We start from the raw sequence: 25,362 nt of genomic DNA, 5'->3' as shown, positions 1-25,362 counted from the left end.
TAGCAGAGACTTTGCAGTTATCACTTATTGTCACAATGAAATCTTTAATGTTGTGTTAGTAAAGTTGTAATTGGTAATTACTTTATTTGTTAAAAAAGTATTCATGTGTGAACATAAATAATTCAAATTAATGTCAACAGAATTTACACCAAAAATTCGGATAAAAAATTAGATCTTTTCTTTTTTTTCTTTTTGATTTCTTAATTTGTAACCGCTTGCTTTTTCTAAAAACTAACTCAAAATTATTTATTTGAAAAAAAATATTGGGGAGGGGGGAGGGGAGGGGAGGAGGAGGCAAATGCCCCAGCTGCCCACCCGGTTGCTACAGGCCTGCAATTTACTAGTATATTAAACATTAAAGTAACTTAAAGCTAAACAAAAATGTATATTACCCATAGCTGCTTGCAATAACTTTACTGATCCAGGATATCCCATCGGTCTAGCTAAACCATGGGCCAAACTATATCTGTAAAAATTATTATATATGTGAATATAAAACCTAAGCATACATAACTAAATTTATAAAATAACTATGTATAAAATAAACAAAATACTTGTAACAATATAAAACAATATATTTATAACCTTTTTAGAAATTAGTTACTAGAAATTAATGAAAATCAAGATCAATAAAAATAAACTTTGTTAAATATTGATGAGAAAGAATAAAATGTATATGGTAAAATAATATATATAAGGTATATGACAAAAACCCAACTTGTCCGCGATTTGAGATAATCAATAAAAACTGATTATCTCAGCCAAGTTAATGCTTCAAAAAAAGAAAACAGCTCCATAGAGATAATGGTGATGGAGATAATGGTGATAGAGATAATGGTACTAGTAATCTTTTTTTGCTTAAGTTGTAAGTCTATCAACACTGAACAATACTACATTCATATCTCAAGATAAATGCCATCACTACTTATGCTTTACCCCAACTTAAGCTTTATTAATAGTTAAAAAAACATCACTCACAAATATTCTTTTATTATGAATTTTTATAAATACAACTTTACAATATGAAATACTATTGGTGTATTGTCAATTTCAAATATTTTTAATTAAATTTACAACAAAATTTTTATTTTGAGCAAAAAAACTAACAAATAATTTTAACTAATTATTTTGTATAATTATTATATATAAATATAATAAATAATTGACTTAAGTTTAAACTATATTTAAAAATTAAATAAACTCACTCCAAAATATTCATTGGAATATTTAACAATTTTGAAAGAAATCCATTTTCTTTTTTCTTTTCAGCTTCTACCGAAATATTAGCAGGTTTAATAGATGATTCATTATAAGAAAAATCTATAGGCCAACTGGCAAAATCAAAGTCATACATCTGTAAAGAAGCCTAATATTAAATGTTAAAAATATATTTTAAACAAGTATCAACAGTTTATTAAAAGGCATTAGTATTTTTTTATTATCAAATACATGCTCAATGAAATTTTATTTCTATAAATAAATATAAAAAATTAAGTAAATATGGTTTAATAACTCTACATTTTTCTAGATTTAGTAAATGATTAATAAAACAAAAATACCCTGTCATTCTTATTGAACTTTGCCTTTTCTAAAACATCAATGAATTTCTTATAATCGGGATTCATTAACCTTCCATTTCCTAAAGATACAAGGAAAAACAATAAATGAAAAAGACACCAATGAATTGCTTATAATTAGGATTTATTTCCTTTAATTCCTAGAGATACAAGAAAAAATTCTAAATAATAACACTGAACCTGACGTGATTTAACTTCAGTATTTTTTAAAAACAAACAAAAAAATGATGCCAATAATGACTTAAAACAATAAAAGGAATAATAAACTTTTTTTTATTATTATTTAGATACCTAATTGTACATAACTATTCAAGTTAAAAATGGTTTTTATTTTGTTGTTCTTTACTTGACTGTAGTATTACAATAAAATATAATAAAACATCTTATTTTTTGTTAAATATTAACAATATTAATATTAATATAAGGCAAAAAAGCCAGAAACTCAAAAAATTTGTATATTTGGAAATTATATGGAAAACCTTTCCTGTCAAATACTTTTGATCAGATACCGTTTTACTTCTACTAAAAAATTAGCAAAAACTTTGCTCGCTATTTATTGAAAAAGGACAAACAAAAATTCATTGGAAAAAAATAGCACAAAAAAAAATTCAAGAAATATATTTATAGTATGCAATTAGTGAAAAACTGCCTCAAATTTATTAACAAATTTTAAAATGCCAAATTGTACAAAATTTTGTTGCACAATTAGTTACTGAAAAAAATCTAATTTCAATTAAACTCTATTGAAATTTTAATTAAACTCTCTTAAAATTTGATAAAAAATACGAAAAAAAAGAAAAGAAAAATATGGTTAAAATATGTTTGATTTATGAAAATATATGATATTGATTTGTATAACAATAGAAAAAATGCAACAGTAAAAAATTTTTCATTGTAAAGTTGGTATTTGTTGACAAGTGAAGATGTATTTTCAAGTGCTTTTGTTACAATTAATAGTAATTGATTTTAGTAACAGGAAGAATATTAAAGTGATAAACAATTAATAATAAAAATAACAACAATATGGCTTTAAAATTCAATTTGTTTTTTAGCGCAATACACTTTTATAATGGCATATTTAAATAAAAATATGGCAGTAGGAAACCTGTACAAACCACACCACAAATTTTGAACTTTAAAAAAGAAAAGAAAAGTTCTTTCAGAAAAAATGTTTTTTTTACTAGAAGGCATTACTTTTGAAAATAACACAACACTTATGGTAGCTTAGAAATTTGCAAAAATAAAAATTGCTAAAAAACCTGTTAAAAAAGAATAAGAGTATTATTTTTCTGATTTTGTCCTAAAATGATTTTTTTTAATTCCCTTTTTCACTTTATCTTCCTATAATTTGTTTGATTTATATTTTTTACAATACAATTTTATTATGCGAGCTTATTTAGTTTTAAGATTCTAAATCAATTGCTAGCAATGAAATAAAATCTACTAATTGTTTGAATTGGAATGAAATTTACCAATTGTTTGCAATGGAATGAAATCTACCAATTATTTGCAATGGAATGAAATCTACCAATTGTTTGCAATGGAATGAAATCTACCAATTGTTTGCAATGGAATGAAATCTACCAATTGTTTGCAATGGAATGAAATCTACCAATTGTTTGCAATGGAATGAAATCTACCAATTGTTTGCAATGGAATGAAATTAACCAATTGTTTGCAATGGAATGAAATCTACCAATTGTTTGCAGTGGAATGAAATCTTCCAACTGTTTGCAATGGAATGAAATCTTCCGATTGTTTGCAATGGAATGAAATCTACCAATTGTTTGCAATGGAATGAAATCTTCCGATTGTTTGCAATGGAATGAAATCTACCAATTGTTTGCAATGGATTTTACTTGTATCTTATAAAAAGTTTTCTAATAAAACTTTATTTTTTTAATATTTATTGCTTTCTACTGAGTTTAAATAATTTATTAAAATATAGTTATTACAAAATACACTGAATTTTTATTTTTGTAAATCACAGTCAATGTTTTTATAAATAAATATTATTTGCCTATTGTGAAAATAATTTCTTTATATTTGCTTTTAAACTGCAACGACAACCAGTATTTAGTTATATTAATTTTAAAATTGGCAGTAAAATACTTACATGAGTGTTTTAAAAATATAACATCACTTATAAATAATGAATTTTTTAGCTTTTTCAGTATCAAGGTGTTAGCCAGCCCAATGGCACCGGGTATACTGTGGAATTCTTAATGGGTTTAAAACTTCCAAAATTCAATTACCTTTTTTTTAAGTAATAGGACAACTAAAACAAAATTAGTCATTGCATCAAATGTTTTGATATCATATCACCTTTTATATGTCACATTCTTTTATGTAACATTATCTTTTTAATTACAGGATCCAACTCAGTGGCATGCTGTCCCCAGAGGCTATACAGATATCCCGCATGGGCCTTAAGCTTCTTATCCTAGAAGGGCCTTTTAGAAAAAAAAAACTTTTTTACTATATTTTTTAAAAGATCAACAAATATTTTTTTAATAACATAACTTATGCTTTAAAATTAAATTCTTTAATTATCTGATTCAAATTGTTAAACTTTCAGCGCAATTATATTAGTAATCTACATTATAAAATGGAAACATTATTTGATATCGGCTTGAAAAATTGTTTATTATTTTTGAATGTTTTTTATTACATAAATTGCTAGTAACAGTTGTAGTAAAGAAACTGCACCAAGGGTTGAATTAAGTGATCATATCGATCAGATAGGAATTTGCAATCTAGAAACTATTTAATTTAAAGAAACTACAATCACTGATTTTGATATTAAATATTTTTTTCAAATAAAATATTTTATCATTAAAACTATTTAGCTTTAAATTTAATTATCGATTTTTTTGCCAAACACTAATTATTAAAATGGGATGATTTGAAAAAATGGTTCAAGTTAAAATTTTCAAGTGTGTTATCTGTTATATTTATGAGGTCAAAATTTTTTCAAAATGATAAAAAATGATTTAAAAAATTTTCTTTTTTAAAAAGCTTTACTATTTCATCTATTTTTAGAAAAAAAAAATATCTATTATTAAATATTTAAAAAATTCATGCTATTTGATAAAGATTTAGTTCCACTAACAAAAGAACTTGCCTTTCGACAAATTAAAGCTTTGTTTTTAAAATCAAAATTTCAAGTTATCTTGTAAAAAGTTAATTAAATAGGTGATTTTAAAGCATGAAAATTATTTTAAACAACAAACGAGAAAAAAGATTTTAATTCGTGTTTTTGTATGAATGCAAATATAATTTAAACTATCTAGTAAAACCTTTCTTTTTTATTGTAAACAGAAACATGCACTTTTTTCGGAAAAAAAGTAAAACACTTCAAAAAATTTTTACTTTTATGAGTTATCAGGAAATATTTATTTCATCCAAAACTTGATATCTACTAATTATAATATCAATAAAGTATTTATAACTCCTGGATTATCTATTGTTCAATTAACATTAAAAAAATACTTTTTAACACAAAATATTGTTTTAGCAATTAACCTTCGAACAATTAACTGTCAGGTGATCAAAATTTTCCATTGATTTTTCTACATTCTTTAAATTTATCCATTAACTTTTTTACGTTCTCCTAAACATTTGAACCTTCTTTTTTTTTTTAATCTATCATTATTACATTTTTAAACCAAAATGTCAATGCTGATAAAAACCAGCTCTTTTTATAATGATAATTAGTTTACCCTAAGTTACATGCCATTATAAAACGTAGCATTTATACCTTTTATAAAACGTAGCATTTATACCTTTTATAGAACGTAGCATTTATACCTTTTATAAAACGTAGCATTTATACCTTTTATAAAACGTAGCATTTATACCTTTTATAAAACGTAGCATTTATACCTTTTATAAAACGTAGCATTTATACCTTTTATAAAACGTAGCATTTATACCTTTTATAAAACGTAGCATTTATACCTTTTATAAAACGTAGCATTTATACCTTTTATAAAACGTAGCATTTATACCTTTTATAAAACGTAGCATTTATACCTTTTATAGGCCTTCAAACCGAGCATGTATGGTAAAATTCCACATAAATATTTTAGGAAAAATCCTGAATGAGCTTTTTGGAGCCAGAACGCCACTGATGCAACTTAGCTGAATGACAAGTCACGCAATATAGAGTTTAGGTTGATGGAACAAGAGATGATTGTTCATTTGAGCAAAAACCATGTTAGTATTTGTAAAAAACAAAAATGAAATCTTACAACAATGGGACAGTGGGTCAAACTTGGCAGCTAAAGCAGATCCTATTACATTTACAATATGTTTTTGGAGTGTGTCTCTAAGAGAAAGAGCGTCATTAAGAAGAGAAAAATCTAAAGGTTGAATTAAGCAATCGTGATTTGTGATATCTGGAAAAATATATGGCCGTCGAAATTTTAGTTTATGCAAAAACTTGTACTATGTTTCTATGAAGCGAATTTACTTAAATTTGTAAGCTAAAAAGTTATAAAGAACAAAACAATAAACTTACAGCTACAAAAGTAATAACACTCAAATCACTAACTGCATTATAAAAGTAACAGCACTTTCATTGCTTATAATATGCATGTATTTATGTTCCTGATGTTTTAAATATTACTTGAATATATACTTTCTTTTTCCTAGATGCTTTTCTACTTCGATAAAAATTTGGGAATACTTATGCTGTATGAACATAAAATGAATTATATAAGTTATAAGTGTGTTATAAAAGTAATAATACTATATTATTAATTTTAAAATGCAGTTAGTGAGTAGGGCGTTGTTACTTTTGTAGTTGTAAGTTTTTTATAACTTTTTTGCTAACAAATGTAAGTTAATTCACCTCTTGAAAACAAAGTACATGGTTTTGCATAAACTTCAATTTTGAAGACCAGATATTTTTCCAGATATTGCAATTTTCGATAGCTTAATTCAACCCTTGAAACCCTTATTAGAAAAAACAGCCTGAGTATGATAACAGTATTTCATACAGGAATGAATAAGATATTTGCAGAGATAGAGAATGGAATCTGAAGTATGGAAATGGCAAGCACATTAAAGAGTGGCAACCTTAGCTAACTTTGCAAAGGATTGAATTGAAGATCTCTACGATAAGTCAGTAGTGAATAATAATCCAAGAAGACGTAAAGTAGAGGACTTAGTAAGAGTGTTGCCATTCACAAATATAAAAATATATATTGCAATAACTGTTAGCAGTATATAAACTGAAATTTGCTTGGGTTAAAAAGCACTGCAAACCCCAAGCTGTCAAAAGAAAGAGATCAGATTCAAGATCAGCTGTTCTAACCAATCAAAAAAAGATTACTTTTTATCAAGATTCAAGTATGTCACCAGCAAATAGAGTCACTTTAGATGTAAGATTATCAGAAAGGTCACTAACAATACAGGACAAAGGATGTTGTGATACTCCAGAAGTTGATGAAAGAAGAGTTACATCTTGATAAATAAGCATATAAACATATAAGTTACCTCCTAATAAATATATAAGTATGTAAACATATTAGTTACCACTTAACAAATATATATGTATATATTTATATAAGTTACCACCTAAATATGTAAGTATAAATATATAAGTATGTAAATATATAATTTTCCTTTTAATAAAATATAAGGATATAAATATATTATTTACGTATTAATAAATATATAAGTTTGTAAATATATAACTTATCTATAAACAAATATATGAGTATATGAATGTATCTTACCTCTTAATAAAAAAGCTGCACCAAGAGTGATTAGAAGTACAGAAAACACTTTTAAATAATAAGTTATTTGATCAGGAGAATTGAAGATTCCTAAACAGTTTAAAAATTATCTTATAAAAAACAACTGAAAATATCAAAAAATTTATTTGAAACAAACAAGTTTGAAACCTTACTTGCAGTCAAATTCTAAAATTTAGATTTAATGTTTAAAACTCTTTTAGGCATATTACTATACACATGCAAGAGCAGCTAAATAAACTTTAAATATATAAATAAACATATTTTAATTATTTCAAAGATTTGAAAATTAGAGTTACAATAGAATATATATCTGCCTACATATCTGCTTGAAAAAATAATTTGTTTTTCTTTTTGTATTTGAAAATACAACTTGATTGTTTTTTTGTGCTTTGTCATGTTAGGCATTATGCTCAATATCCTCAGATATCCTCAAAAATATCCTCAGATATCCCTCAGATATCCTCAAATGTTTGTTAAATGTGAACTTTGACAAGTTTGTCAACATGTTTTTTTGCGCAGCGGTCTTGTCCATCAAGGATCGTGTTTCGGTTGTGAGAGGGTTATAACCACAATTAAGTAGCTTCCTCGTGTTTTCCTTCTCGGCTTTCGGGAGGTGAATTACCAATAATTTAATAAAAAATGTTGAAATTAAAAAATACTCAAAGGGATCCCAAACCTCCAAGACATTTTTTGTTCAAATTAAAGAGAATAGTAAAAAAAAATATTTGGGCAAAATTTTTTTGATTAAAACAAAAGAATAATTGCATAACAAAAATAACTGACTTTTAGTACATAACATCATTGATTTTTTGTTTGTTTAAAAGATCGATTATGGAAACAAACAAAAAATTCAATGACGTCATGTACTCTTAGGAACAAAATGCGCTTGAATAAACTATAAAGTCTGTAAATTGCAACATATATTATGAAGACTATTTGGCCTACAACAAAACTAAAAAAAGTTAGTTTTTCTTGGTATGCATTTACTCTTTTGTTTTAATGAAAAAAATTTTACCCAAATATATATATATTTTTAATATTCTCTTTAACTTGAACACAACATGTCTCGGAGGTTTGGGATCAACATGTCTCGGAGGTTTGGGATCAATGTTTGGGATCCCTTTAAGGTAAAAATATAAAAATTACAGCAAAATATTTTTTTATGCTTACAAAAATGTTAATGAGAGCTTATGACATTTATTATTAAAAGAGCTTATAAATTTGTGAATGTAAGTGAAGAGCACAAAAAAAAAACCCAGCATAGCCCACATTTTAAAAGTTTTGAGCACAATATATTGATCATTTATAAATCTTTATTTTCTTGATAAGCCTTTATTTTCTTTGTCTTCAAAGCAAAGTAGATAAAAATTAGGGAAAAATAAATTTTTTGAATAATTTATTTAAAGTTTAAATTATAATAAAATTTGTGTAATTTTTAAAAAATTGTTTTTTACTTAACTTCATGCAAAGATTTTTGTAATTGATCAATATATAAAAGCCCTTGGCTACCTTAAATTAAAATGGTCGCTTGGTTTCTTTCAAATTTGGGGCATAAAACAAATCAATTTTACTAAACTCTATATGGCTTGAGGATTATTAGCATTTACTTTGCTCTTCAAAAAACTCCATAAAAAGTAATCTGATGGTACTAGGTCACATGATCTTTTGTGGTCAACTAACAGTTGGCCTCCAAGTTGTTTTAAAAGGAGTATTAAGTTAGTTATTAAAAATTTTTTTTTTTTATTCAGCGTAGAAGTTATTGTATCAGGGCTCAATTTAACGGTTGGACATCAGACATTGTCTGGCTAAAATCTCAGATTGTCCAATCAATTTACAAAGTTATCGGACATTTTGACCAATGGGAATTAAATTCTACAAAATAAAAATTGGACAGAAATGTCATGCGATTGAACGCTACTGCTAATCACGCAAATGATTTTTTTGTTTACAACTTCACCACAACTGTTTAGATGTTTTGATGATTTTAAGGTTTCAGAAATGTGCTGAAAGAGGAAACCTTAAGCTAAACTTAAACTAAGAAAAACTGAAAAAACTAAAAAATAAGCAAAACAATTCCTTACGAAAAAGCAAACAAATTAGCTTTAAATTAAAACTACAAAAACTCGAATTTAAAATTACTTTTTGTTACGCTTTTAATTGCATCTGAAAAAAATTACTTTGAAACTTTTTTTTTTTAAACGTTTAATTTAAGTTACGCAAAACACTTTTACAAATTAGTTTTATTGATTAATGATTATTGATATATCAGGTAACCAAAAAAGTTCGTGCGGTTTTTCCGTATATAATAAAAACACACAAAACGACAAAAGTAAGTACATTTATTCATCAAAATAGTCACCATTAGCATCTAAAACCTTTTCCCAACGTAAAACAAGCTTATTTATTCCACTTCTAAAAAATTCTCGGTCCTTTGAGTCTATAAAAGCTTTCAACTCCATTTCAACCGCGTCCTGGTCTCGGAACTGCTGTCCTTTTAAATGATTTCCCAGGGAAAGGAAAAAATAGAAATCAGTAGGGGAGAGGTCTGGCGAGTATGGTGGATGAGGCAAACTCTCCCAACCAAGGCTTTGGAGCTTGTCCTGAGTCACGCGAGCAGTGTGCGGTCTCGCGTTGTCGTGGAGAAGCAGAACTCCTCTCCTGTGCACCAGTGCAGGCTGCTTTACAAGCAACAGGTCGTGAACTCGTTGCAGCTGTGCTGAGTAGACCAGTCCAGTAATGGTTTGGCCTGTTGGGAGCAGCTCGTAATGCACCACACCAAGTAAGCAAGATCGAATAATCGTTGGTTGGGTTGCCATCCTTTCTTTACACAAAACCTTTCCTGTAAGCTCGTTACAAGCCTACACTATATATGCAGCAACTGCGCGTGACACACGCGTTCTACTACGCAACAAAGCTACTTGCCTTGTGCGATGTGGGTGTTGTAAAAATTGCTAAAAACAATTCAATTACCAAAAACCGCACGAACTTTTTGGTTACCTAATATAAATGAACAAATTTAATTCAAATTATTGAAAAGTAAAATTAAATTATTGAAAAGAAAAAAATATAATATTTTTAAGTTGTATAAACATTTTTTTTTAAAGTTGAAAAAAAAAATTTGTTCAAAAAAAGTAATGTAGTCTTTCTAAAACCGTAACTTTTTAATCATTTTGTGCTTTAATTAGTAAGTGAAGTTAAACAAACTTATAAACAGTTCAATGTAAAAGTAGAAACAAAAAAAAATAAAGCAATTAAATTATGGGAAGATTTAATTTAACTTTTAACTTATTCATAATTTAAAGTAACTTAAATAAGTAATCTTTTAAAAGATTTTAAGACATGTAAAAATAGTTTCAAACGTTTATGTTTATCATTAAAAATACATACATACTAATAAAAAAAATTAAGTATAACATTTAATACATAATGCGTTTATTTTAAACGATCATTAAAATTAATTTTATATTTTATTTAAAGCTTTTGTGTAAAATAAAAACTTGACTAAAATAAAAAAGATCAATGGTTAAAAGTTATTTGTAACCTAATGATTTTTTAAACTGCATTAAAATTGTTACAACATCAAAACAACTGTTGTCAAATTGTGAAAAAAAAAAAATCATCAGTTACTGTGTGAAATATAAGTCTATCTAAAAAAACATACAATATTAAATTGAAACTATTTTATTAAAAACAAAAATCTGCAATGAAATACTCTAAATAATAAGGAAAGAAGCTACAACTTAACTAGACTAACGCTAAATAAACTGAATAACATGACAAAGATTTCGATAGCATAACTCAATTCCATAAAACTGAAAAAATTATATTTTAAAAATTTGATTGGACACTGTCCTACCCAAACAAGGTTTTAATCAAACATTTTGTCCAGGACTTTTAAAAATTAAATTGAGCCTTGTTGTATAAACTTTAGGCCGGGTGAATAAAAATGAGCAATTGCTTTTACTCAGTAATTGGTCAGCTTTACGTGAATAAAAACTTTAGCAATTTTGCTCAAACTTTTATTCACGTAAAGTTAAGCAATTAACTCAGTAGTTGTTCTGTTTTACGTAAATAAAAATTAAGCAAAATTGCAAAAGTTTTTATTCACGCAAAGCTGACGGATTGAGTAAAAGTAATTGCTTATTTTTATTCCCCCTGGCCTTTTAAATGTAAAGAAAAATGAGAGTTTTTATTGTGTTAAATAAAAATTATTACATATAAAAAATCTATCCATATTACCCCACCCTATCCTATATATCAAAAACGAAGTTATGTATAAGTACATGATATAAAGATACTGATTAGATAAAGATACTGAATGATAAAAATATTTATTTAAAAACAAATAATTATTTTATTTTTTTTATTTTATTTTTTTTCCGTTTTTTTACAATAAAAAGCACAAGAAACAACTGCCAGCAAGTAATTGTACCTAGCTCCTAGTTACTTACCTAAATTTTATCATAAGTATTGTTTAATTTTTATTGAAGAGGGTGACAATATCTTCAAAACTAATTAATTCCAAAATAAAATTAGAAATAATTATATACCCATATTAAATGAGCCAAGGCTTTATTTCTTAAACATGACCTGGATCCATCAAAATATTTAAAAAATAAAGTTTGTAAATAAAGTTAATCATTTGTTATAAAAGAGAAGCTCTTATAGCATAAAAACAAATAGAGTTTGAATATTTATGTAAACTATTATCAATATTTAAAGTTATGGTTGCAATATCAGAAAACAAAGTCACTTTAGATAAAATGTAAAATTTTCGTGAAGATCATTAACAATTATAATATTAATTTAAATTATGAATATTACATACCATTTTGATAAAGATAATACACAACTATTGGTGAACAGTAATAAGTGGCAGCTAAAGCATATGAAACCTAAAGTAAAATATTTATAAAGTAAAAAAATATTTGCAAGCTAATTATTAATAAAATAAATTAGAGCATTAAAAGTTTAAATCTCTTACAGTATTGATAAATGATTCCCCTATCCATTCTGATGTATTTAACAGATATTCTTTTTCCTAAAATCAAAATAAGTTATTTTACTTTTTTTTTTAAATATATCTTATAATACAATATATAAAGCTAATATATAAAGGTAGTATATCAGTCAGAAGTTTTTGAAGAATACGAGGTGAGCTCACACAAATGTATAAGTGGTATCATAATATTGAGAAAATTACTTGGAAAAAACCACCAAAGCATTCTCTTTAAATATTTCAGGTCCATCTTTAAATATTCGAGGTAACAAACATCATTTTTATGCTGGCAAGAAATATGTAAACCCTAAATGTGAGGAATTTTTTTAGTAAGCGACCAGGGTTGATATTTAACCGGGGCCGGGGCTGATAAAACATAGCCGGGGCCAGTTTTGTGACCAGGACTGCATTACTATTGTTAATCTTTATAAATATATATTATTGTTATTTAAAATTCATGATATATTTTATATATAGGTATATATATCATCTCATCGTCATCATCATCACCATCATCATCATCATCATCTCTACATCATCATCATCATTATACTCATCACCATCCTCATAATATCACCATCATCATCATCATCATCATCATCATCATCATCATCATCATCATCATCATCATCATCATCATCATCATCATCATCATAATATCATCATCATCATCATCATCATCATCATCATCATCATCATCATCATCATCATCATCATCATCATCATCATCATTAACATCATCATCATCATCATCATAATATCATCACCGCCATCATCATAACATCATCATCATCATCATCATCATTATCAGCATCATAATCATCATCATCATAATATCATCATCGCCATCATCATAATATCATCATCATCATCATCATCATTATCATCATCAACATCATCATCATCATCATCATCATCAAGCATACAGTTGATGATGATGATTAAGATTATTATGATGATGATGATGACAATGATCATCATCATCATCTTAATCATTGGCATCATTATCATCTTCTCTGATACACACTATAAATATAATTACTACTCTCATACTCTCTCTAAGATCATTGCTTCTTTTCCTATCTTTTAAAGACACCATATATCCATCTGATCTACTTTGTTCTTTCTTAATTGTCATTGTAAATATTTATGAATTATATTATTTTTGTATATATTATTTTTGTGACTTTTTCTTATATTTTCTTAAACTTTCATAACAAATTTTAACTTGAACAAAATAAAAAAAAACAGCAACAACAACAACAAAAATCCAGCCCTGGCTAGTAACCCCTGCAAATTGTGTTTGTTTAGCTGGGGCCGGGTTTGCAAAAACCTTTGTTTTTAGCCGGAGCCAGGGCCCCAGTCACTTACTAGATTTTTTACAAATCATACGGTCAATTCTGGAATAGATTGCTATTTGAAACAATAGAAGTTAAAAATATTAACCTATTTAAAGCTAAGCTAAGACATAATTGAAGTTGACTTTCTTGACGGTCTGTAAATGATGGCATTAAATCTTAACAGTTTTTCATTATTATTATTATTATTATTATGAGCTGAAGAAATATACAACAAAAAAAAAATACAGGGGTTGGAATAAGTTTCAGACATTGGCATCCCTAGGCTGTTTTGAGACCTGTCTGAGGGGGCAACTAACAATTGTTCATTTTTACTGACAAAATGAACAATGTTTGGTTGCACTTATTTAGCAGGTCTCAAAAATTGTTTATAGGATGCTGATGTCCAGACCTATTTTGATCCTTGCCTTATATAAGCCATCTAAATGCATAGAAACACAATGATATTGATGCACATTACAAGCATTGTTAAGTGTTACACAGCTTGCATTTTTTTACATAATTTACATTTTATTACATTTTATTTTATATAACATAATATAATAATAGATAACAAATAGTGATTTGCACATTGTGTTGAGCAACTTTGCATTAAGCAAATACTTTTTTATTTTGTTTTTTAAACTATCTTTTAATATCTTTATGTGATATTTATTTGGAAAATATTAAGTTGTAAAAAAAAAGCAATTTGCGTATGTGTTAAGCAATTTTACGCTAAGTAAAAACTTTTTTTTTTTAATTATCTTTTAGTATCTTTTATGTGACACATATTCAGAAAATATAAAATCGTAAAAAAAACATTTAGCAACAACTGTGAATTTTTTTGTTAGAGTAACTGATTATTTTAAGTTTATTTAAGTTTAATTATTGAAGTTTTTCTTTAAATTAAAAGACTTTAATTTAAAAATTAAAAATTTGAATTTAAATATTAAAAATTTAAACTTTTGAAGGAATGTAAAATAGTAACACGTAAAATGTTAAATTTTCGTAAAAACGTAAAAAGTTTCTAATGGAATGTAAAATAGTTAAATATTTATTAAAGATGAATCTCATCATTTTATTTTTCCAAGTCTCTTCATCATAAATTAAAATATGTGAAAACGAATAAAAAAAAATTTTTTCTTTTAAAAAGGGAGAAATGTTTTTCTTTAAGAGAATCCTTTTCTCAAATGGATTTAAAATTGTTTGTTTCTTATTAATTCAATATATTTTATTTATGAACACAAATTATGTTTACAAATATGTTAGTGGTATTTGATAAAATCTATCTATTAATTGTTTATAATATTTATTAAAATTAGTTCATTAAATGCAAAGAAGGAAAAAAAAACTAAACTGTGATAAACAAACAAAAGATTATGTAATGTATAAGATTGTATTAACAGATAAATTATAAAAAAATATAACCTTTATAAAATACTAAATTTAGGTTTCATCAGTAATTTTTATTATACTAGTTCAAATGATTTTTAATGCGGTTTTAAACTAAATTTAATTACGCTTTACTTTAAAATACGCTAATTAACTTTTGAATATCAAAGCTGTGTTAAAGTAATCAATTTATTAGCTTTATGCGTTTTTGTTACACAATGAAATCTTATAACAAGGCCTGATATTAAAATATTATATAGCCAATTAATAAGCCATTACACATTTTCTATACGCTTGCCAAACTTTTAGCTTGTATTTTAATATAATTAATCACTTATGCATCATAATTGGTAATGCATAAGTGATATATATTAAAATTAGTATTTCTTGATACTACTCTAAATAGTTATATTATTAATATATTGGATAATAATAACAATATTGAATATATTTTTAACAACTTAGAAGCTTTAAATGTTTAAAAGAGAGGTAATACAATTAGTTTTTTTATTAATTAGGTATTCTTAACATTTTATGTTATAATAGCTACTTGCTATATGTCATTGTTTTAAAAGATTTATTAAACCAGCAGGTGATTTTATGAGTAAGGAAGAGATATAGAAACAATTGCTTAAATATATTTTTTTATAATTTTGTTTAAAAACCTATAAGCAGTATATAATAATAATATAATAAAAATATTTGTTTTATTATTTTTTATCACTGTTAAAATTATGTTTACATATGACATGCTAAGATTTTTTATTTTTGTTATTTTTATGTTATTTTTTAATATTTTTTTTGTTGCAATCTTTAGTGGTATCGCCACTAAATAATGTCGCCAACAATATGTATGTATTTGAGAATTTTTGTAAAAATTTCATGGCAAATCTAAAGATGTTTTTTTTTGTGTTTACTATCTTTTTAATTTTAATACTTATATGTGTCTACATATTTCCCTATTGATAAGATTATAAATAATAATTTGTCAATTAGACAAATTATTATACATAATCTGATATTTTTTTGGTTGGGTACACTTCAATATTTGTAATTTTTTGTACTCTATTAAATTTAGTAGCTATTACATTAACAAACACAGAAAAAGGTATTTATTTTTAATTATTTATTTAGATTTTTAAGTATTTATTTAGATTTTTAAAATGTAAATTCCAAACCATGGTAATAGTGTGTTAACATTTTTTTGAGTAATTTCTTTTTCTTTTTAAAATATATTTTTTATATCTACATCTACCCCTATCAGTGAGATTATATATAATAATTTGACGATCAAATTAGTGTTTGTGAACAATTTCTTTTTTTTTTTTTTTGCTTACTCTCCTTTTTTTTAATGTTTAGATGTTTTTACATCTACCCCCATAGGTACGATTATATATAATAGTTTGAAAATTAATTTAAAAATAAATTTTAAAACTATTGTAATTTTCTTTCAGAAATTCAGTAAAATAAAAATTACTAATTTCTTAAAAGACTCTTCTATAGAAAAAATACTTTATTTTTGGTGGTTAAGATGGTGGTTCAGCACCCCCTCTAGCCCCGTCAATACATCTTTTGGGTAGAGGTTATTGTGATTTTGTAGCCCAACGCTACATCCATCTTTTGATACCAAATTATAAGCATTTAGATAAGAATCAGCACAGTTACATTACTTTTAATAAAAACTTTATTTTGACAACAGTTTCTTTAAAAAATCCATATATTCAAAATCGGTACTTATGTATGTAATGTCGTAACAATTTTTGGAAATGTTTGATTTTGATAAATTTTACAATTTTGAATTCATGCTCTATTTAAGGAAATATAAAACCTAGAATTTGATTAGTTTAAAAATTTATAAACAAAAATAAAAACAATTCCCTATAAAATTAGGTTGTGGCGCTTTTTCAAAAATTTGTAAGCCTAATTTTGACTAGAGAAGTTCACTATTGTTGGTGAAGAATACTTTTGATGAAATGTTTTAATGCAGCCAGATCCCAAAGCTTTACATCCTGCTGATGAAGTAGAGGTACAAAAAAATACGTTTTTTTCCTTTGCTGTTTTCTTGGGTCAAAACAACGCGTTATATATGTCTACTCGCCTAAAAAGTCCATTTTTCAGCCATTTTGAGATGCTTGTAAATTTTTCTAACACTTTGTTTTGATCTAAGATTAACAGCATATAAGACCATTAGACTCAACTATCTGAAAATGCAAACATTATAAACTTGTTGAATCCACATTAAAAATGCCAGCATTTTTAAGTAACCCTACTTTTCAATCATCAACCGTTGAATGTGTTACTAGAAACCAGTGCCCCTCTAATCTGCCAACTGGCCTATGTGAAGGGTGCAACTAAGTATAAGTCCTCTTCTTGATCTGGTCTTTATAGTAGATAGGGGCACAAATAAAGGGGGCAGTAACTTTTTAGAGACCTTCATTATGGTTCAAATAAAGGTCTCTAAATTAATTTAGATATTTAGATACTTGATATCTAAATATCTAAATTAATTTCAAAATGCAACCATTATTTCTTTAAATTCTATTTTATTATAGATAATCAGTGGTCTGTATGTAGTCTGGACCTCCCCCCCCCCTCACTAAGGTTAAGGGGAGGAGGGAGGGGGTTTGGGTTAGCATTAATCAAAGGGGGAAGGGGGCAACCAACTTTCACTTATATAATTAATTTTTGTTAATTCAATTTTAAGACCATTACATTGTATATTTGCTGGAAAATCTGGCACACATTTTTGATAGTCACTATCAAAATTTGAATCTTATGGTAAAAGCATAACAAAATGCAATAAAGATCTAATGGCCTTAACTGTATATTCATTACAAAATGAATCATGTATGTTTCATACTAGAAATTGAATGCTTGTATCTTTGTAAGTTGATTGCCCCCCCTTCCCCTTCGTATTTTCTACTAATATATATATATATATATACATATATATATATATATATATATATATATATATATATATATATATATATATATATATATATATATATATATATATATATATATATATATATGTATATATATATATATATTAGTAGAAAATCACGTAATAAATTTTTTTTTTATTTAACAGTGTATTTTATCAAAGACTCATCAGAAATGAATGATCAAGTTAATAAAACTTCAATTTATACTAAAAATTAAATTACAATAAGTCGCACCTGTCTTAACAACTTTAAACACATTTATGGAATTCGCTGATACTATTATGAAAGGAATTCTTTAGAAATTATTACTTATGCTTTTTTTTTTAAATATTTTTTAAAAGGAGTATCTGATGTTACTATTATTTGAGCTCAATTATTTTTTTATGTTTTGTAGGAGAAACTTATTTTTGTATCTGCATTTAGAAATCAATTTTGATTTTTTGTTTAATAAACTTTTGGTTTGATGTGTAATTATTTTAAATTTTTCTTGTAGACATAGTATGCATTTTTTGGAAACATTGTTATATGCAGGTACTGTTTTAAGGATGGACCAATTCAGTATAAAATCAAATCAGTATGTATGTATGTATATGTATATGTATATGTATATGTATATATATATATATATATATATATATATATATATATATATATATATATATATATATATATATATATATATATATATATATATATATATATATATATTAGGGAATCCAATTACGATTATCGATTACCCGAGTACCCTAGTAATTAATACTTTATAAGCAAGTTCCGAGTAGTCGACTACTCGGAATATTTTTTTCGAGTATCAAGTATAATATTTAAACAAAAAAATGTAAATATTGCACATTCATTTAACTATTAATCAATCGAGTATAGGTATTCTACCGTTTTTTATTCTTTTACTTCTATAATAAAGTTGCTTAGCAACCGTTGATTTTTAACTAAGTTTCAAAAGTTTTTTTTAACTAAGTTACATAAAATAAATAACAATTGTAATTTGAAGTTGTACCACGTAAAATTTGCAAGAAAGTGAAATATTTAAAAAAAAATTTGTGAAATAAATAAAATAAATACTTAATTTTCTAATATATATAGCTGCCTTTGGTAAGTGAAGTGTTTTGAGTAAAATGTACTAAATTTCAAGTAATAAATGCATATTTAAATACGTATAAATTTCAATTTTCAATTTTTATGTTGTGATTTTTTATTTTAGTGATTTATTTACATATACCCAGAAATGTCTTCGAAAAAATCAGAGGTATGGAAATATTTTACAAAAAAAGAGAATTCGGAGTCAGTTTGTAACATATGCAAATCTATAATTCAACGTCCGGGATCTAATACTACTGGAATGATTAATCATTTAAAATTACATAGCATATCTTTACAAAAAAGAAATTTGGGCGACACAAATGAAACTGATGCTTCTTCTTTGAAAAACACAAAATCAGTTGGAAATGGAATAATAAATTTCATAAGTCGAGAATCATTGAATGAAATATTGGCAAAATGTGCGACAAAAGATGGATTTAGCATCAAAGGAGTTACTTCATCTGAAGCCATTAGGGGTTTCGTAGCAAGTCGTAATTATAAAATGCCAAAAAGTGAAACAACGGTAATGAAATATATAATGGATTTTTATAAAGAAAAAAAAGAAGAATTAATGGCGTCGTTATTAGAGCAAAAAAAATCTGGAGAGAGATTCAGTATTACTGTCGATGAATGGAGTGATATAAACGTTAGAAGGTTCATGAATATCACTCTTCATTCAGCAACAAAGCCACCTGTAGTCTTGGGTCTATCAATGCCACTATCGATTTGGTAAAAGCAAAACTTAAAGATTATGGAATTGAAATGGATAATGATATCGTCGGATCCACACATGATGGAGCATCAGTCATGGTAAAATATGGGAAAAATATTTTACCATTTTCTCAGTTATGCTACAACCATGCTATACATCTTGCTGTACTTGATGTATTTTATAAAAAAAGTGGGAGTTTAATTACGAATGATGATGCGGTAATTGATACAAATTTCCAAGATGATGAGAATTTAGAATATGATGAAAATTTAGCAGATGATGATTGTGTTGAAACTACCAAACAAAATGATGAGGTAGCTGATGCATTTGCTTTTGATGGTAACTTAAATTTCCAAAATGATTTAGTTAGACAATTACTAATCTTTCGTGAAGACATTGGCAAAATTCTTGATGAAACACGAAAAATTATTAAATTTTTCAAATATTCTTCAGTTCGAAGCAGTGTTCTTGAAAAGCATATAATAGATCAAGAAGGCAAAAAGTTACGATTGCTACTTGATTGCAAAACAAGATGGAACTCAATAATACCAATGGTAAATCGTTTCATAAAAATATACGATTGTATACAAAAGGCTCTAATGGAATTAGGTCAGCAAAAATGTTCACAAAAAAATATCAAAGTTTTAGAAGAAATATCATATGTTTTACAACCGGTTGAGCTTGCTAATAAAGAGCTCAGTAAAGATAATAATAATCTTTTAAAAGCTGAAGGAGTATGCATTTTTTTGCTAAACAAACTAAAAGAAATAAATACGCAGTTAGCCATGGAAATGTTCACTGCTTTGAAGAAAAGAATTGAAGAAAGATGAAATGAGGATGTTGTATCACTCTTGCGTTTTTTACAATCTGGAAATTATCCTAAACCAGAGATTACCTGCCATTTTACTTATTTAAAAAAAAGTTCTATTCATTTATTGGCTAAAGAAACCTTCAAAAGGCTGTTCAATGAAGATCCTGCAAACACACAGAGTGATACAGAGTTAACAATTGAAAATGAAGAAATAATTTCAAATAATGGTTTGGTTTCAAATTATGATGAACTCCAAAAAACAATTGAATTAATTATAACTGTTCCGAAAGAAAATAATGAGAGAAAATCCACATTGGAAAAAGAAATGAAGTTGTGGGAGAAAGATTGTTCAAAACGAGGTGCCTCTATTGGAAAACTTTTTACAGCATTAATGACAAAACAACTAACGTCAACAGTAAGTGAAAGAGTGTTTTTGGTAGCTTCAGCTTTTGTCACAAACACCTGAAATCAGTTGAAAATGGAAACGGTTGACAAACTTGTATTTTTAAAGTATTATTTTTTAAATAAAAAATAGATTTAAAACTAAAATTGTTGCATTTTATTTTAAATTTAATTAACACAACATGGTGTGGGTAAATTTTTTTTCCTTTACCCGGATACCCGGGTAATTAAAAAAATAAATACTCGATTACCCGGATAACGTTAAAATACGATTATTTGGAATCACTAATATATATATATATATATATATATATATATATATATATATATATATATATATATATATATGTATATATATATATATATATATATATATATATATATATATATATATATATATATATATATATATATATATATATATATGTAATTTATGTTAGTGTATTTTACAAATAGAGTGCTCAATGTTCTTATAGAACAGAGCAATAATAAGTTAGTAAAAAACACTTACCTAACTTTTTTCTTCAACTTTAAGTTATATATATATAAATATATATATATATATATATATATATATATATATATATATATATATATATATATATATATATATATATATAAATATAAATATATGTGATGACATCTATCTTCCTAAAAAGTAATAAAAAAGTTGAAAAAAGTTCTCTTATGAAAATGTCCCCCCTCTTATAGAATCGGTAAGCTTCCGAGAATCGGTAAGCTTCCGAGAATCGGTAAGCTTCCGAAAATCAGTAAGCTTCCCAATCAGGATTCGGGAATCTTAAATTGATGAATCGGGAATTGGGAATCTTAATTTGATGAATCGGCAATAAGAAAACAATGTAATTATTGTAATAAACATTCGCTATCGAAAAAAAGAATTAAAAACAAACAACATCTATATGATCTTGTAAATTTACTACAATCAAAGTTATTATAATAATATATATTTATATTCGATAAATAAAGATAATTTTTTTGATTCCCGACATTTCCTGATTCAAGATATTAAGATTCCCCATTCCCCATATTAAGATTCCCGATTCAACATTACCCAAATTAAGATTATCGGTTCACAATATTAGGATTATCAATTAAAGATTCACCAAATTAAGATTATTCGGAAGCTCTCGGAAGCTTAAGAATTCTCTAAGAGGGGGAACATTTTTATAAGAGAACTTTTTTCTCTTTTTTCAACTTTTTTATCACTTTTTAGGATGATAGATATCATCATATAAATATATATATATATATATATATATATATATATATATATATATATATAAATATATATATATATATATATATATATAAATATATATATATGTATATATATATATATATATATATATATATATATATATATATATATATATATATATATATATATATATATATATATATATATATATATATATATAATCAATTGTTATTAATTTAAGTCTAATTTAAGTTTAATTATCCCATATTTAGTTCATGTGATTTTCCATCTAAAGGGGTTTAAACGCACTATAGTATCTATCAATCTATCTATGTGTATATAAATATATATATATATATATATATATATATATATATTTATATGTATTTATATTTATATATATATATATATATATATATATATATATATATATATATGTATATAAATACATATAAACTATAAATATATATATATATATATATATATATATATATATATATATATATATATATATATATATATATATATATATATATATGTATATATATGTATATAAATACATATAAAGTATATGTATATATATATATATATATATATATATAATATATATATATATATATATATATATATATATATATATATATATATATATATATATATGTATATAAATACATACATATATATATATATATATATATATATATATATATATATATATATATATATATATATATATATATATACATATATATATATATATATATATATATATATATATATATATATATATATATATATATATATATATATATATATATATATATTCATATATAAATTAGTAAAAACACTTATCTAATTTTTGTTTTCTTCAACACTGTGTTTCACCATCAGTAGGTTCATCAGGAAGAATTCTTACTGATGGTGAAACACATTGTTAAAGAAATCAAAAATTAGATAAATGTTTTTATTAATTTATAATTGCTCTGTTCTTTTAGAACATTGAGCACTCTGTTTGTAGAATACACTAACATAATATATATATATATATATATATATATATATATATATATATATATATATATATATATATATATATATATATATATATATATATATATAATATATATAAATATATTTATTTATATATATATATATATATATATATATATATATATATATATATATATATATATATATATATATATATATATATATATGTAAATATAATAAAATACAAAATCACTGGATAATATAATAATATAATTTAGATAATACATAACAATTTCATCTTCCACAAAAAAGTTTCTGCCATTTAAACAACTGCTAGAACTTAAATTTCAAAACAGAATTTTTCCTTATTAACTATTTTTTAATTTTAGCGTTATTTTTAAATCTTAAAGCATTAAGCATGAAGTAGATTTTATATAAACATAAAACTTCTGATTCTTGCTTACAATAGTGAAAGGAAGCAAAACAGTGTTGTCGTCGTTATACTATTTAAATTTATAAACGAACAAAAAATTAAACTCTTCTATTGTTTTTCAAACAAATTTAAAACACATACTAATATTTTCTAATAACACTAATGATATTAGTAATATTCAGATAATATTATATATATATTTTTAAATGTATTTTTGTAATTGACTTACGATAACTTTCCTTTGGATATTTGAGTCAAAACGAAATATCCGATACAACCTTGGACCCAAAACAAAAAAAATAATTTCTTTTGCTACACTATACATGATAAACTAGGAGAGAAATTAGGAACCAAATTAAGATATAAAATTACTGAGGCATGCAGAATCAAATGAAAATATAAAATTAAATAATAATAAAAATATTTAAAAAAATTAAAAAAAAGATCCTTTAAGACGCTTTTGCGCTTAAAAAATGAAAATTCTTTATGATTTCAGGTTGAAATCCGTGAACCTATCCATATTAAAGCGTAAGGCGCTAATCACAACTCATTTCTCTATCATGTACAAAGGCTGCGAAGCATATAATACAAATTTGTATGAATATTAATTAACATAAAACGTTTCACAACTTTGATCTCATTCATGTTACTATCGTATTAATTAGAAATGTTTATCTATCCTTATGATCGTGAAAACCTTAAAAATACTTCTAAAATCTTACAAAGGAAAGCAAAATATTCAAAGTTAAAAAGATTCACTTTTAAGGAAATTATCTTCGTTATTTTTAGTTGGAACGTTCTGACCATCTTTGGTCAGAACGTTCTTTTTCTTCAAATTTTGTAGCCTTTGCATTCAATTGATGCATAGTTCTTTCCTTTACGGCTATATTTTCTGTTCAGGCTAATTTGAATTTTGGATGTGAGACTGTAGCCAGGAAATATTGTGGATTATCAAAGTAATCATTAAAGCGATTTGCAATTCCTTGTGGAAGAGCTTCTTTTAGTGGTCCCCTATATCTGATCTCTGCATTTTGGAGCTTTGTTCGAACTGACTGGATTGTTAGAAGTACGTATGCCAAGTAGCAATTGGGTTTAAAGTTGTTATAACCTTGTAAAATTATAATAGCAGTTGTCGGCTTTATAATTCCATCTTGTTACACAAGGCACATTGAACAGGAATTGAAACAGATCACATGCTAAGTCTGCAGTCTTTGTACTTCTACTTGTTAAGTTCCATAGAGTTGTTGCTTTCGCTAATAAGTTTTACCTGTTAATGCTTTTGCAGCATCAGTGGTTGACACCAGATTTAAAGAATGTGTGCAGCATCTCATGTGTGGGGACAATGTTACATCAGTGTCGTATGTTGAGCTAAGAATTAAATTGGATGCACTGTAAAAGCATGCAGTTGCCTCACTTAAATCAGTATCCTCGTTGTCATTCTCTGATTCTGAGTCTCCGTTCAAGTTCAAAACTGATTTCCCAGGTGCCGGATCCTCGTTTTTCTCACCAACATCGACACTCTGGAAGATACGAAATGCTTTTATCATATTTGATGCATTATCCATGCACGTCTTCACAACTTTTTGTTCAACAGCATAACGTGGATGCACTTGATGTATCTCTGATGCAATTACATCAAACGAATGTTCTCCTTTAAATCGCAAACAACCCAAAGCAAC

The 25,362-nt window shown here is 25.5% G+C and overlaps 1 protein-coding gene across 2 annotated transcripts in view; it reads right to left on the bottom strand.

Annotated features, from left to right (window-relative positions):
* Positions 1-24,054, bottom strand: part of LOC100206065 (phosphatidylserine lipase ABHD16A) — a 52,636-nt gene extending 28,582 nt beyond the window's left edge. The window contains exons 1-7 of one of the 2 annotated variants that reach the window (XM_065791866.1): positions 23,913-24,054; positions 12,327-12,383; positions 12,171-12,237; positions 7,322-7,411; positions 1,560-1,639; positions 1,206-1,366; positions 393-466 (exon numbers count right to left, since the gene is read on the bottom strand). In XM_065791866.1, coding sequence (XP_065647938.1) covers positions 393-466; positions 1,206-1,366; positions 1,560-1,639; positions 7,322-7,411; positions 12,171-12,237; positions 12,327-12,383; positions 23,913-24,008 — 625 coding nt within the window. In that variant the 5' untranslated portion in view covers positions 24,009-24,054. The remainder of the gene's footprint in view (positions 1-392; positions 467-1,205; positions 1,367-1,559; positions 1,640-7,321; positions 7,412-12,170; positions 12,238-12,326; positions 12,384-23,912) is intronic. The other variant, XM_065791865.1, reaches the window with a different exon arrangement.
* Positions 24,055-25,362: the final 1,308 nt, after the last annotated feature.

The sequence above is a fragment of the Hydra vulgaris genome, chromosome 02 (genome assembly GCF_038396675.1).
Source record: "Hydra vulgaris chromosome 02, alternate assembly HydraT2T_AEP".
NCBI classification, from domain to species: domain Eukaryota; kingdom Metazoa; phylum Cnidaria; class Hydrozoa; order Anthoathecata; family Hydridae; genus Hydra; species Hydra vulgaris.
The sequence above is the reverse complement of the archived record's forward strand: the minus strand, read 5'-3'. Positions and strand labels throughout refer to the sequence as shown.